Source organism: Mastomys coucha, unplaced genomic scaffold (genome assembly GCF_008632895.1).
Source record: "Mastomys coucha isolate ucsf_1 unplaced genomic scaffold, UCSF_Mcou_1 pScaffold16, whole genome shotgun sequence".
Taxonomy (NCBI): Eukaryota; Metazoa; Chordata; class Mammalia; order Rodentia; family Muridae; genus Mastomys; species Mastomys coucha.
In genome coordinates this window covers 64,236,303-64,249,679 of record NW_022196898.1, presented here as the reverse complement: position 1 = coordinate 64,249,679, position 13,377 = coordinate 64,236,303, and the positions used below count along the sequence as shown (strand labels likewise).

Here is a 13,377-nt window from a genome sequence, read left to right as displayed (position 1 = left end):
CCCCCCTCCTCTATCATAAAACAAGAGGTTCTAAGAAGAAAACAGGAGGGGCAGGGAGCAGTGAGACAGCACATTGGACAAAGGCACCTGTGGCCAACCAAGCCTGAGAACCTGACCTCAACCACTGGAAACTAAATAGTAGATGGAGAGAACTGATTTCCACAAATTGTCTTCTGAATGCCCCACCATCACACGCACGCACAAGCTTGCACAAACATGAATACACACACGCATACACACACACACACACACACACACACACACACACACACGCATGCATGCATGCATATGCATGCATACACACATATACATACAGAGAGAGACAACAGACACATCAACGATAATTTAAGAGTCAGACTCAGGCTGGGCAGTGGTGGCGCGTGCCTTTAATCCCAGCACTTGGGAGGCAGAGGCAGGCAGATTTCTGAGTTCAAGGCCAGCCTGGTCTACAGAGTGAGCTCCAAGACTGCCAGGGCTATACAGAGAAACCTTGCCTCAAACCCCCCCCGCCCCCAAAAAAAAAGAAAGAAAGAAAGAAAGAAAGAGTCAGACTCAGAAGCCTGAAGCCAGTGTCATGGCCTTCTAATTCTAGGTACTTGGGAACAGAGGCAGGAAGATGGCCACCCAGAACAACATAGTAAGACCCATCTCCAAACGACAAAACAAACAACAGAGACTGCCCATTTGCCCATCTATTTAAGAACATGGAACTAGGCATGCAAATATTAATTATAATAGTAATGATCAAGACATAAACTGAATACAAAAAAATATTTGCTAGTAAGTCAAGTGTGAGAGGATTGCTTCTCATGTACCACTTGAGCACCGTGGCCAAATCTCTACTTTGGAATTTGCTGGCCATAAGACTGCCCTACAAACATGAGTAAAAAATGACTCCGGTCTATGATGTTAGTAATCTCTCTTCAGCTGTGAACATAGTAAAACACTGAGTAGGGATGGCAAGGAGAGTGGGTCTGAGCCAGGGTGCTGCAGATGGATGCCCAGGTTTACAAACTGCAGGGATTCTGCAGACATCTGGCGCATGCATTTCCTCTAAGCACACAGTCAGTACTCATCTAATACATCATCCAGCACTTGGCTACCTTTGGTCCAGAGATTGGGTGGCTGGTGTTTTTGGCAGCTACTGCATGAGGAAAAGCATTCTGGAATGCGAACGCAGAGGAGACAGGATAGCCAATTCCACAGCTTGGGTAATTTAGTCTATCCACCTAAAAAGCAATATATAAAAAAGATGAGAAATATTTCTAAATTATAACCTTCAGTATTTGCTGGACTATTAGTGTTTGCTAATCATAATTACTAATTAAGAGCAATATCTCAGAGGCCAATTTTCTCTAGCAAGATGCCACAAAATTCTGCTTTTTAATAACCAAAGGATGGGATCTCTTTGGCCCACCTGGAGGGGCTTCTAGACTAGATTTGCAAGTATAGGTCAAAGAAGCTACTGGGCTTGCTTGCCAATGAATGGGGCTAAAACAAAGACTACCGAGGCCCTTGGCTTATCTAGCTTGCTGACAAACAAGGTATGAGGAAGAGCGCGAGAAGAGTCATCCACAGGCCATTCAGAGAGAAAATAATTTTATCAGATGGGTAAAAACAGGACTAGACACACTGTAAAAAATGCTTCGTTAGAGGAACTAGAGCTGTGAGCGTCAGCCAGGACAGAAGGCTGTTAGGCCCTTTCTGCAACCTAGCAAACTTCTGTGTTCAGCTATGACTGAAGAGTGTTCTTGTATTTATGTTGATTCATCACAAGACCACATCTGAAGATGAGACTCTGTGTAATTGCTATGCTCACGAGGAGAGCCTAGGTCTTTGGCTATAATAAGCAAGTGCACAGCCCTCTCAGACTTGCCATCCTACAATGCCAGGCCACCTCCTGGATCTAAGGAGCTGCCTGTCATCTCCCCACATTCCTTGGGGGGGAAAACTTGAAATGTCTATCTCATGATACTCACTCAGACTCTAGAACTAACAACCCCAGCAGAAAGCAGAAGCAGAGAAAATTCAAGATTTGGACTTTAAGTTTGGAACTACTATAAAGAAAAGACAAACCAACCCCCCCAACCCCCCCAAAAAAGCCAAGCAGTGGTGGCACACACATGACTTTAATCCCAGCACTTTTCTCTCTCTGTGTGTTCAAGTGTATTTTATGTTTCAGTAATGAGCTCTAAAGAAAAGTCTTATAAAGTATGCTCTTCACACTTTATAATTGCACACATCTGAGAATATACACACATTCATGTACTCACAATCATGTACAGACATGAAGAGTGCTCTTGAAGTACAGCCTCTCCATTAAGAACATGCATGTCTAGGCTGCAGTCAAGGGCAGTATACCCCCCCCTACTGAGTGGCTGTCGGTCTTGAGGAACCACTGCCATCTCATGCTTACCACATTCCGACTGGCAGAGAGCCCACTTCCGATGGTGGTGTTGCTAGTAGAATGTGTGGGCGGGGTGGCAGAGGTGCCCAGTGTGTCTTGCTTTCTTACCAGCTGATTTTCATTTAGCTCTTTGTTTAGCCATGTGATTACTTAACCAGGGGAATAAAAAGCAAAAGAATTTCATTTTAGCTTTTATTGTTCAAATAATTTACTGTAAGTAGTCTTTTCCCCTTGTTTTTGTTTTGTTTTGTTTCCAGACAGGTCTCAATGTAGCTCAGGCAGGCCCATAATTAATGGTGTTTCTGCCTCAGTTGCTCAAAGGCTCAAATCACAAGTGTGCAAGATTATACCAGCTATAAGAAGTTTTCTCTAGTATTCAGTTTCTATAGCTGCTTTATACCATGGTCATACAATGCAAGCTTGAATACACGTTTCTACTTAAAGATGCTAATTTTATCAAGAGCCACATGGGACTTCTTACTCTATTGCTCTCCCAAGGACTTACTTCTACAACCCAAACTCTGACAGTTTTTGCTTCTAAACAGTATCTTTCCGACATATAAAGTTCACAATTTGAAGCCTTGGAACTGAGAAAATATTCACTTAAAAGTTTAATCTTGCCAGGCATGGTGTTACATGCCTTTAATTCCAGTACGCAGGAGGCAAGAAGCAAGGAGAGCTGCACATGGAGACCTTGACTCAAAAACAACAACAACAACAAAACAAATTGAAAACAGAAATTATTTATAGAACAATATTTTCATTTACCTGCGTTTTTACTAATCTGCATAAAAAAAATCAAGTTAACAAAACTATAAGCCTTCTTTACAGAAAAATATAACATTACTTACATTTTTCATTATTTTTCAAAAGTTGTTTACTTTCTTCGAGTTTCTGAATTGTAGTTTCTAATTGTTCTTGTAATCTGCATACCTGCAATAATATCATCATCAGAATAAGTCGAAGTAAAGGTTAGACTAACACAATGTATATTCTTAAGTCAATGTCTGATTATTAGTACAGCTAAGTGAGAATGAAGAAGTCAATTTAACTATGTAATGAAATGGTCAATTATAAGTGTACATACCTACCCACTCTGCACATAGGAAAACCATGGTATTGGAGCACTGATGAGTAACTTTGCAACTAAAATAGGATATTAACATCAACCTAATCTAGTGGGGTTTGGTTTAAGGGGGAAAAAACGGAGAAAGCAACTGTCTTCATACAACCAAGGTCAACTTCCACTGTGTATGTGGGGTAGCTCACTAACTGCACAAAGCAGTCCTAGCACAGAACGGGCAGTGACCACCTCTTGCTCTTTGGCTCGAAGAGACTGCCCAGCATCCTGCGATTCCTTTCGCTCCTTTTGTAGCATTTCTTCTTTCTCAGCCAATAGTTTTTCTTGCTGAATAGTAACTGTATTCTTCAGTTTCAATTTACCCATCAGAGTTTTAAGATCTCCTTGTAATTTCTTGATAATCTCATTTGCCTATGAGAAAGACTCATATGAATATTTATATGATGAAATGAAACATTAGTATTTGGCTAAACATTTCAAAGCGAACCTTTAGAAGTTCTGCTGATAGTGATTTTACTGTAGCTTCAAGTTTTCCCAGTTGTATCTGATTTTTCTCACCATTTTCTTCCAAAGCCACCTGCTAGAAAAAAAACAAACACAAGTAAGACACTGTGTCTGTTTATGGGAAGCATCACCAGTACATGGAGGAAATGTGATCTATTTATTTTTAAACTTTTACAAAAGACCTTTTGCTCTTGGATAGTATCGAATGCTTCTTTTGTTCTCAGAACAAGCTGGTCTTTATCTTTGATCTCCTGTTCTAAAACGGCCACTTTTGTTTGTAGCTGGTTAATATGCTTTTCTTTCTCGTGGCATTCAGTATCCAGAGTACAGTTCTCTCTTCTCAGAGAAACGACTTCTTGCTTGGCCCGCTGCAGCTCCTGCAGGTTGGTTGGGGGGAGGAATTATTATGCATCATGTAAAAGATAAATGAGCCAGTTGAGAGTTATTTAAAACTAAGGTGTCTTGGGGCCAAAGAGATGATTCATTGGATAAAAGCCCCAACTGCCCTTCCCGAGGATTCCTACCACCCACGTGGCAGCTCACACCATCTATAACTGAGTCCTAGGAGATCTAATGTCTTCTTCTGGCTTCTACAGATATGAGGTGCACACATGGTGTAAAGACACACATATAGATAAGACATCCATACATAAAAATAATACATAAAATTTAAAAACAAAGCAAAACGAAACCTCATTACCTTAAAAAAAAAAAAAAACTTTCTAGAAAACTAAGATGCCTTAAAAGACAAAAATGTCTTCAAGGCTAGGCCAGTGGTGTCACTCTTCACGGTGCTCAGGGGCTGGGCAGAATCATCATAACCTTGGGGTTAGCCTGAACTACAGAAATCTTTTATCTCAATTCAAAAAAACAGTTTTTACTAAATGTGAGGTTCTAGTATGTTTTATAAAAGCCATGAAAATCTCTCCAGTGATGTATGTAGGTTATAGATCTGGATACAACTGTAAATATACTATTAATTCAAATATGCCAAGACAAAACAATTATGATTTATGAAAAAATACTACTATTAACTTCTCAAATTTTATAATAAGAATTTTATAACTTACTAACTGAATCTAAGAGTAGCCAGGGGTGGGAGTTATGGTTATAGGATTAGTATTTTCAGGTATTTTTTTAAAGATTTATTTATTTATTTATTTATTTATTTATTTATTATATACAAGTACACTGTAGCTATCTTCAGATACACCAGAAAAGGGCATCAGATCTCATTACAGGTGGTTATGAACCACCATGTGGTTGCTGGGATTTGAACTCAGGACCACTGGAAGAGCAGTCAGTGCTCTTAATTGCTGAGCCATCTCTCCAGCCCTACGTATGGTTTTTTTTAGAATGGGAGCTGATACTATGTAATTTTTCTATAAGATTTCTTTTTATTTTATGTATATGAGTGTCTTTCTTGCATGTGTGTATATGCAATACATACATGCCTGGTGCTTAGAAGGTCAGAAGAGGGCGGCAAATCGGAACTGTAGGTGTGGATGATTATGAGCCACCATGTGGGTGCTGGAATAGAACCTGGGTCCTCTGCAAGAGCAACAAATGCTCTTAACTGCAGACCTATCTCTCTAGCTCCCTAGTGTGTAATTTTATTATCTACTTCTTGTAATATATTAAAATTATTTTCTATGTCAATAATATATTAACATTTCTGAATTTTACTTTGGTTTATATTTAAAGCAAGGAAAAAAAGCAAATAACTGTTAACTAAAAATAGATCTCAAAACAATCTAGAATCGATCACTTCTCACTACGTTAGCAGCATCCAACTGTAACTACTAGAAATCCAGTAAGGAATACCTGGGGAATTGTTTTAACAAAAAATATTTAAGATAACTTTATAGTGCCCAACAATGGTTTTCAGAGCAAACCTTGGTTTCAGACAGACTTGACTTCAAATCAGAATATATGTACTAAGCAACTATGGAAAACTTATTTCTTTTAGTGTCCTCATTTATAAAGTTGTCTTGACATATGTTCACTCATTTTTAAGAACACATGCACACAAGTCAATTTTAAATAATCTTTAATGCAGGTTCCTGGGAAGGAACTAACATGGGATCACCCTTGTTTTATTGGGAGACAGTGTCGGTCCTGAAGAGAGAGAGCAGGCGTAGGAGTCCACAGGGTGCCAGACTGGGAAGAGACGGCTGCCAGGTACAGCATGATAGGGACCTGGGCAGGAGACAGACCCTTTAGTTCCCAAGAGCAAAGCAGGTTCTGTCTCTTGATGGTTGTCAAGGGGTGAGCAACCTTCACAGTATGTGATACAGTCTGGCCTGGCCTATGTGCCAAGGGGCATGAAAACAGGCACTAGGGAGGATCATAAACCTGTCTTGAAGCTGTAAGTGGGTAAGTCTGCGAGACGACAGCATGACAAACTTATTTTGTCCCACATAGAGTTGCAGAGACTCATGGCCTGGTATCTGGTAGAAAAGACCTGTGATCTAACATATCAATCCCCACAAATATTTCAAAAATCCTTATGTAAGCTGCCTAAGACACTGACTGCACACAGGAAATATCCAATAAGTGATGACTACTTTAGGACACTACTGCCTACAAAGTTTAACTTCACATAGTTATGAAACTGAACCCTCAGTGATAAAGCAAAGTTCCTCAGGCACAAGTTATTCTCCAGAGGTGCTCTGCAAATCTTGGAAGAGATGATGTGGAGTGACAGCTTAAGCAGGAAATGTCCACACATGCTGGGTCTCCAGCTGGAGGCACAGTATTGGGAGGTTGTGGAAACACAGAAGTGGGGCTTAGCAAAGGAAGTTGAGTCACAGGAAACATGTCTTCAAGAGATGTGTCATGGCATTCCCTGTGTTGTCAAAGTTCCCCCAACCTCTTCCCATCCACTGTGAAATGAACAGCCCCCTTTACCAATGCCCCAACCACACTGCAGTGAATTCTGTGTACAGCCAAAATGAAGCTTCTGAAGTGGTGTGCCAAAATAAATGCCTCTTCCTTAAGTTGTTAATATAATATCTTGTCACTGGTACAAAGATACCTAACACAATGAGGTTATATAAAAACATAATTGCCAGGTGGTAGTGGCGCAAGCCTTTAATCCCTGCACCTGAGAGGCAGAAACAGGAGAATCTCTGAGTTTGAGGTCAGCCTTATCTACAGAGTTCCATGGCAGCCAGAGCTACACAGAAAACTCTCACTAGAAAAACCAAAACCACCGGGCGGTGGTAGCACACGCCTTTAATCCCAGTGCTTGGGAGGCAGAGGCAGGTGGATTTCTGAGTTCGAGGCCAGCCTGGTCTACAGAGTGAGTACCAGGACAGCCAGGGCTACACAGAGAAACCCTGTCTCGAAAAATCTCCCAAAACAGAAACAAACAACATAACATGATTGTTAACCCACTGGCTAGTTTGGGGATTTAGACAGAAGAAGTCATATAGCATTATAATGAAGCCATTGGCCTACCAATGTACCAAGTGTGAAGTCAAAAATGCTGCACGACTACTGGAAGGGTATAGGATGTAAATCCACATACACATCTATTTTTGATTCAGAATGTTTCAAGGATCTACACATAAAACTATAAGCTTTAGTTTATAATCATTATAATGAAATAGAACGTTGACTATCTTTGTTGTTAAATACAAAGATCTTAACAACCAGAAACAAGCTAAGCATGGTGCCACACACCTTTAATCCCAACACTTGCGAGTTAGAGGCAAGCAGATCTCTGAGTTCAAAGCCAGCCTGGTCTACAGTGTTCCAGGACTTCCAGGAATACACAGAAACTCTATCTCAAAAAACAAAGCAAACAAACAAAAATCAGAAATAGTGGCACACACCTCTGGTCCAGTCACTAAGTAAGGTAAAGCCGGCTTGAGATCAGGAGTCTGAAGCCAATCTTGGGGACACAGAAAACCCTGCCTCAAAACACAAAGTAAATCTGGAAATACCTTCTTCTAATAGAGACTATCATTAGTGCCCAGACACCCACAAATGTGCTGTGGCAAACACCAACACTGTTTACATTTCTCTGATGTGCAAGGTTTGAAGCTCACTGTAGAGCACTTTCCAAGTACGCAGAAGGCCCTGGGTTAAATCCCACCAGGGCAAAACAAACATTTGTGTGTGCTTGAAAGAAAGACAGGCAAGTAACAGACGGGTTACAATCCTCTCTTTCCCAGGCTGGCTGGAACAAGCAACTAACAACAGAGCTTGTGCCGCGGCCTCAGTATCTCTACAGTGAAGTTAGGAGTGGCACCTAAACAGAGGGTTAATTTCTGGAAGTCACTTCCACGGCATCTGTCGTTACCTAGCACATGCTCAGTAAGCAACACTTCTGTCTAGCAGTAGTGCTCTCACTGGGCACTCCACTTCATAGAGCTGCTGGACTAAACTTGTCAACGCTGAGCACTGTGAAACACGGACACTGCAGTAATATTAAAAGGAACTGAAAGAATCTGAGGGCTGCTCCTGTGAATAGTCCAACTCCAAACTAAAGTACTGAGTCTGTCTCCATTCTGTCCTCAGTTAGCTCTGCCATCACATTTCTACTCCCTGTCTTCCTTGCAGTGAGATAATCATTGTAGTGCCAAAAGTTCTGTGCAGAACATCCTAGGGAAGAGCACCCACTTAGCAGCACGGTAGCCACAGTAAAACCAAGTGACCCGGCGTCGGCAGCCGGCGCCTACTACCTCTTCCACGCCAGCAAGCTTCGCTTTTAGCTCTCTGACAGTGGAGTCTCCTTTATACTTCCTCTCCGTGAGCTCTTTATTAGCTGCCTCTAACTCGGACAATCTGTTTTGTAGCTGGTGGAGATTTCGTTGATGGAGGGCTTCCAGATCCTTTTTCTGTTGTTCATGCTGCTGTTGGTACTGAACTTGTGTCTGTTATAGAACAGGATGTCAAAGAAAAAAAGAACAGAAATATAAAGATCAGAAAAAAATGACTCATAATTTCTTCCTCATAATTTCTTCATCGTTTTCAGATTTCCCTGCTTAGAAAAGGTCTGTATCAATCACAGATTTCATGAAAGAGCAAGTAAGGTAAACAAAGGTAATTTCCAAGACTGAGAAGGTGTAAACCCAAGGGTCATTCTCTGCTACACAGCAAGTGAGGCCAGCCTGAGCTACACAAGACTCCGCCTTAAAAATTAGCATAACCAGAGTGTACAAGTAGATAGTCTTACTTGGAAGGAGTAAAAATATATAAAATCCTCAGTCACAAATATTGTTTAATAAAAATGTAGATTAAAAAAAAAAAAAGGAGGGACCCAGGTATGGGGTGAACTCCTGTAATGCCAGCACTCAGATGGTAGAGGACAGGGAATCCAAGTGCCAGGACAGCTAGAGTTACACAGAGACCCTGCTTCAAAGGGGGATTGGGGGTAGTATGCAGCAGCACTCACTATAGCCCTCTGCCATAGATCTCAGTCATTCAGAACTCATCGCTGGAGTGTCATTTACCCAATGGCTCATTCTTGTATCGTGTAGTTTTATCTGTATTGTGATGTACAGATTTTTCTGCTACTATTCCCTAAACAACACTGTACAATAACTGTTTGCATAACATATATATTATATTAGACATTGTAAAGAATCTAGAGATGGTCCAAAGTATAGATATGCACAGCACAAGTTATATGTAAATATAGTATGCTGCTTTGAATAAGGGACATTTCAACCCCTGTATACTTCAGTATCCTAAAAGAGTCTCTGGAATTATTCCTTGTAGATACTAAGTGATACCAGTACCTGACAAAAGATGATGTTTACAATATACAAATAATTCCTAAAAGCAATTAAGAAAAATAGTAATAGGGATAATTTAACAATGAGCATGTTGAATGGGCATTACATAATCACATTAGTCAGTACGCATACAAAAATATGCTCGGGCTGGAGAGATAGCTCAGCGGTTAAGAGCACAGACTACTCTTCCGAAGGTCCTGAGTTCAAATCCCAGCAACCACATGGTGGCTCACAACCATCTGTAATGAGATCTGATGCCTTCTTCTGGTGTGTCTGAAGACAGCTATACTGTACTCACATATAATAAATAAATTAAAAAAAAAATCTTTAAAAAAAAAATGCTCATTATTATGTGATAGTATTGTAAACCCAGAGCGGCAGTGTAAACCTCCACTGGAAAACAGGCAGTTCCTGCTAAAGCTGAACATGTGCCTGTATGAACCCAGTCACTTCAGCAGTGAGCTGTGCCCAAGAACAGGAACTATACACCTAAGCAAAAAGAAGCGGAGGAGGCTGCTCATATCAGTTTAATATGTAACAACAAATAATTATCACAAATAATTCAAATTATTTTGTATTGTTTCAAATTTATTTCAAAATTATTTGTTTTCCTATTGGAAAACAGTAAGTCACAGTCTAGATATATAATAAAACACTGTACAATAATAAAAGGAAACCATACAACTGAATTTCAAAGGTGCTAGGAGAAGGAAATAATACAGAGACATGCTATTTATGTTGAACAAACAAAACCAAGAAATAATGGCAGCAGTCAGAAAGGTGATCTCATATGGCAGTCTGAGTGAAAATGTCTTCCGTAGGCTCATAAGGAGTGGCAGGATTTGAAAGGATTAGAGGTGTGGCCTTATGGAGTAGGTGTGGCCTTATGGAGTAGGTGTGGTCTTTTGGCAGAAATGTGTCACTGGTTCACTTTCTCTTGCGGCTGCCTATATATCCAGATGTAGGACTCAGTACACAGCATGTCTTTCTTCATGCTACCATGCTGATAATAAACTAAACTAAACCTGTGAACGGTAAGCCAGTCCCAATTAAATGCTTTCCTTTAAAAGAATTGCCATGGTCATGGTGTCTTCATAAGAATAGCACCCAGACTGGAAAGCACGTAACTAAGCCTTAAAGGGTGACACGATATTCTAAATTCTAATTTAAGTGAAAGTTATGCTAATTTTAAAAACCCAGTTATGGAGTTTGGAGGTAGCACATGCCTTTAAGCCTGACACTCAGGAGGCTGAGGCAGGCAGGTCTCTAAGTTTGAGGTCTACAGAGTAAGCTCCATGACAGCAGAGGTAGCCACACAAAGAAACCCTGTCTCGAACAAACCATCAAACAAACATCCAGTTATACCCTGAACAGCAAATAGCTAGGTAGTATTGAGTGCTTTAAAATTTATTATTAAAGCTATAAAATAGAGGGTAAATGACATCTCTCTACAAAACAGCAAGTGGAGTAAAAATGAAAGCTAATCCATAGAGGAAATAAAAATGGCAAAAAGTCACTTGAGAAGAGGCTTAGCTTCACACAAAGATCTTAGAGGAGCTGTGCAAGCATCCCTTTAGTGCCTGTCAGATGGCAAATACGAAGATGATCAATAGGAACACAGGGAAACAAGAACCTTTGGGGTTCCCATGTCACATAACCTTTTTAGGTGACAAGTATATTGAGAAAATTTTATATGGATGTGTCACATTGTAAACAGAAAGCTCACTGCACTATGATGTTTGGCTCACAGTAACCAAAATTTCAAAGCCACCAGTTTGGCAAAAAGTTAATCTAAGTTGTATCTGAATGACAAATAACAGCTATGTAGCATCAAAAAAAAAAAAAATTTGAACTGATATAGAATAGTATCTTATGTTAAGTTTTTTAAAAAGTTATAATATATCTAATAAAATTTTATTAGGATAAATCCCAAATGAACATCTATAATTGCAATTTACTTTGCTACAAATTCATAAACAAATTATTTAGCCAGGCGGTGGTGGCGCACACCTTTAATCCCAGCAGAGGCAGGCAGATTTCTGAGTTCGAGGCTACCCTGCTCTACAAAGTGAGTTCCAGGACAGCCAAGACTATACAGAGAAACCCTGTCTCAAAAAAAAAAAAAAAAAAAAAAAAAAGAAAAGAAAAGAAAAGAAAAGAAAGAAAAAAAAGGAAAAACAGTTAAGTAAATTATTTTTAAATTGCATATCACTTATACTCACAGAGAAAAGTCTACAAAACTATATCAAGTTATCTACACTGAATTGAGCATCAATATGATGACCTTAAGGGAGGACAACCACCAGGCTAACCATGGAGGGCTGACGGCTAGGAAACAGAGCAGAACAACCTGCCCAGACTATAGGCCTCCCTGCACATATTAACAGATGTACAGCTTGGTTTTCTTTCATGTGGATTCCGAACAACTGGAGCGGAGTGGGGGCTTTCTCAAAAGCTGTTGACTGTCTGTGGGATCTGTTCTTCTAGCTGGGCTGCCTTGTCTGGCCTCAGTGGGAGAGGATGCACCTAGCCCTGCAGGAGTCTTGGTGTGCTAGGGTGGGGGGACACCCCGGGAGCCCTCACTTGCTCAGAGGAGAAGGGAATGGGGCATGGGAAAGGATTGTGGGAGGGGGGCAGTGAGTGGGATGTAAAGTGAATGAGTTTAAAAAAAATACTAATTAGGAAAAAATGTCAAGGCCGACTACATAATCTTTGAGTAGTAAGACTGAAAAATAAGCTTTTCATTTTGATTTTATGTACTTGTTAGATATTTGAAAATTTTTAAAGCAAGCATGTATTGTTTTTATAATTAATGGAATAACGAAGAATAATTTTAAAAATGACATTTTCCAATTGCCTTTAGTGGTTTTTTTTTCAGTTATTATTCTTTCTTTCTTTTATTTTTACACTAAAGATTTTATCCCCTCCGCCATCCACCTCCGATGATTCTACATTGCATACCCTCCCAACCCCCCCAACATCCCCCACCCACCTCCCACAAGGATATCCCCACCCCACCTGACCTGTAAACTCCCTGGGGCCCCCAGGCTCTTGAGGGTTAGGTGCATGAGGGCCATTCTTACCTGCAAGGCCTTTTCCTTCTCAGTTGTTAACTCCTGAGAATGCTTATTCGTCAGCGAGGCTGTGTGCGAGGCCCATTCACTCCGAAGCTTATCTAATTCTTGCATTTTTTCTGATAACGTCTGTATCAGAGGTCGGTGCAACACATTAGGACAGTCTCTGGAATATGCTACACTCAGATTAGAACACAAAATGCTTAACAAGGATACCACAAAGGAACTTTCACCTCTATAGCACACACTCGAAGCTTTCCCCACAGATGGATGCAGGACATCAAGATGAGACTAGAACAGTTCTAGAGCTGCAATGGCCCACAGGTGGAACCTGAACTTTTAACTTCATCGAGCTCTGCAGCACCAGATCCTCTTCTCTGACATTAAGAGACTGGGTATATTAAGTCGCTCCTAAGTTTATTTCTTATACTTAAGCACCGAAGTATGTCCCCCCAGGGACCATATTGTGCAGGAATATTTTCTGCCTACAGCCATGTTGCTTAGGTGAAGGGCAAAGGTGTAGTGGGTATGGCCCAAACCATGCTAAGCCCATTCAAAGGATTA

General features: G+C 40.5%; 1 protein-coding gene across 4 annotated transcripts in view; it reads right to left on the bottom strand.

The window, feature by feature from the left end:
• Positions 1-13,377, bottom strand: part of Sass6 (SAS-6 centriolar assembly protein) — a 35,128-nt gene that overhangs the window by 6,630 nt on the left and 15,121 nt on the right. For 2 of the 4 annotated variants that reach the window (XM_031375268.1, XM_031375270.1), the window contains exons 7-14: positions 12,823-12,942; positions 8,684-8,875; positions 4,175-4,369; positions 3,976-4,065; positions 3,720-3,899; positions 3,259-3,340; positions 2,417-2,556; positions 1,104-1,229 (exon numbers count right to left, since the gene is read on the bottom strand). In XM_031375268.1, the coding sequence (XP_031231128.1) occupies positions 1,104-1,229; positions 2,417-2,556; positions 3,259-3,340; positions 3,720-3,899; positions 3,976-4,065; positions 4,175-4,369; positions 8,684-8,875; positions 12,823-12,942 (1,125 nt within the window). Of the gene's footprint in view, positions 1-1,103; positions 1,230-2,416; positions 2,557-3,258; positions 3,341-3,719; positions 3,900-3,975; positions 4,069-4,174; positions 4,370-8,683; positions 8,876-12,822; positions 12,943-13,377 lie in introns of all 4 variants that reach the window. The other 2 variants (XM_031375267.1, XM_031375269.1) reach the window with 1 other exon arrangement.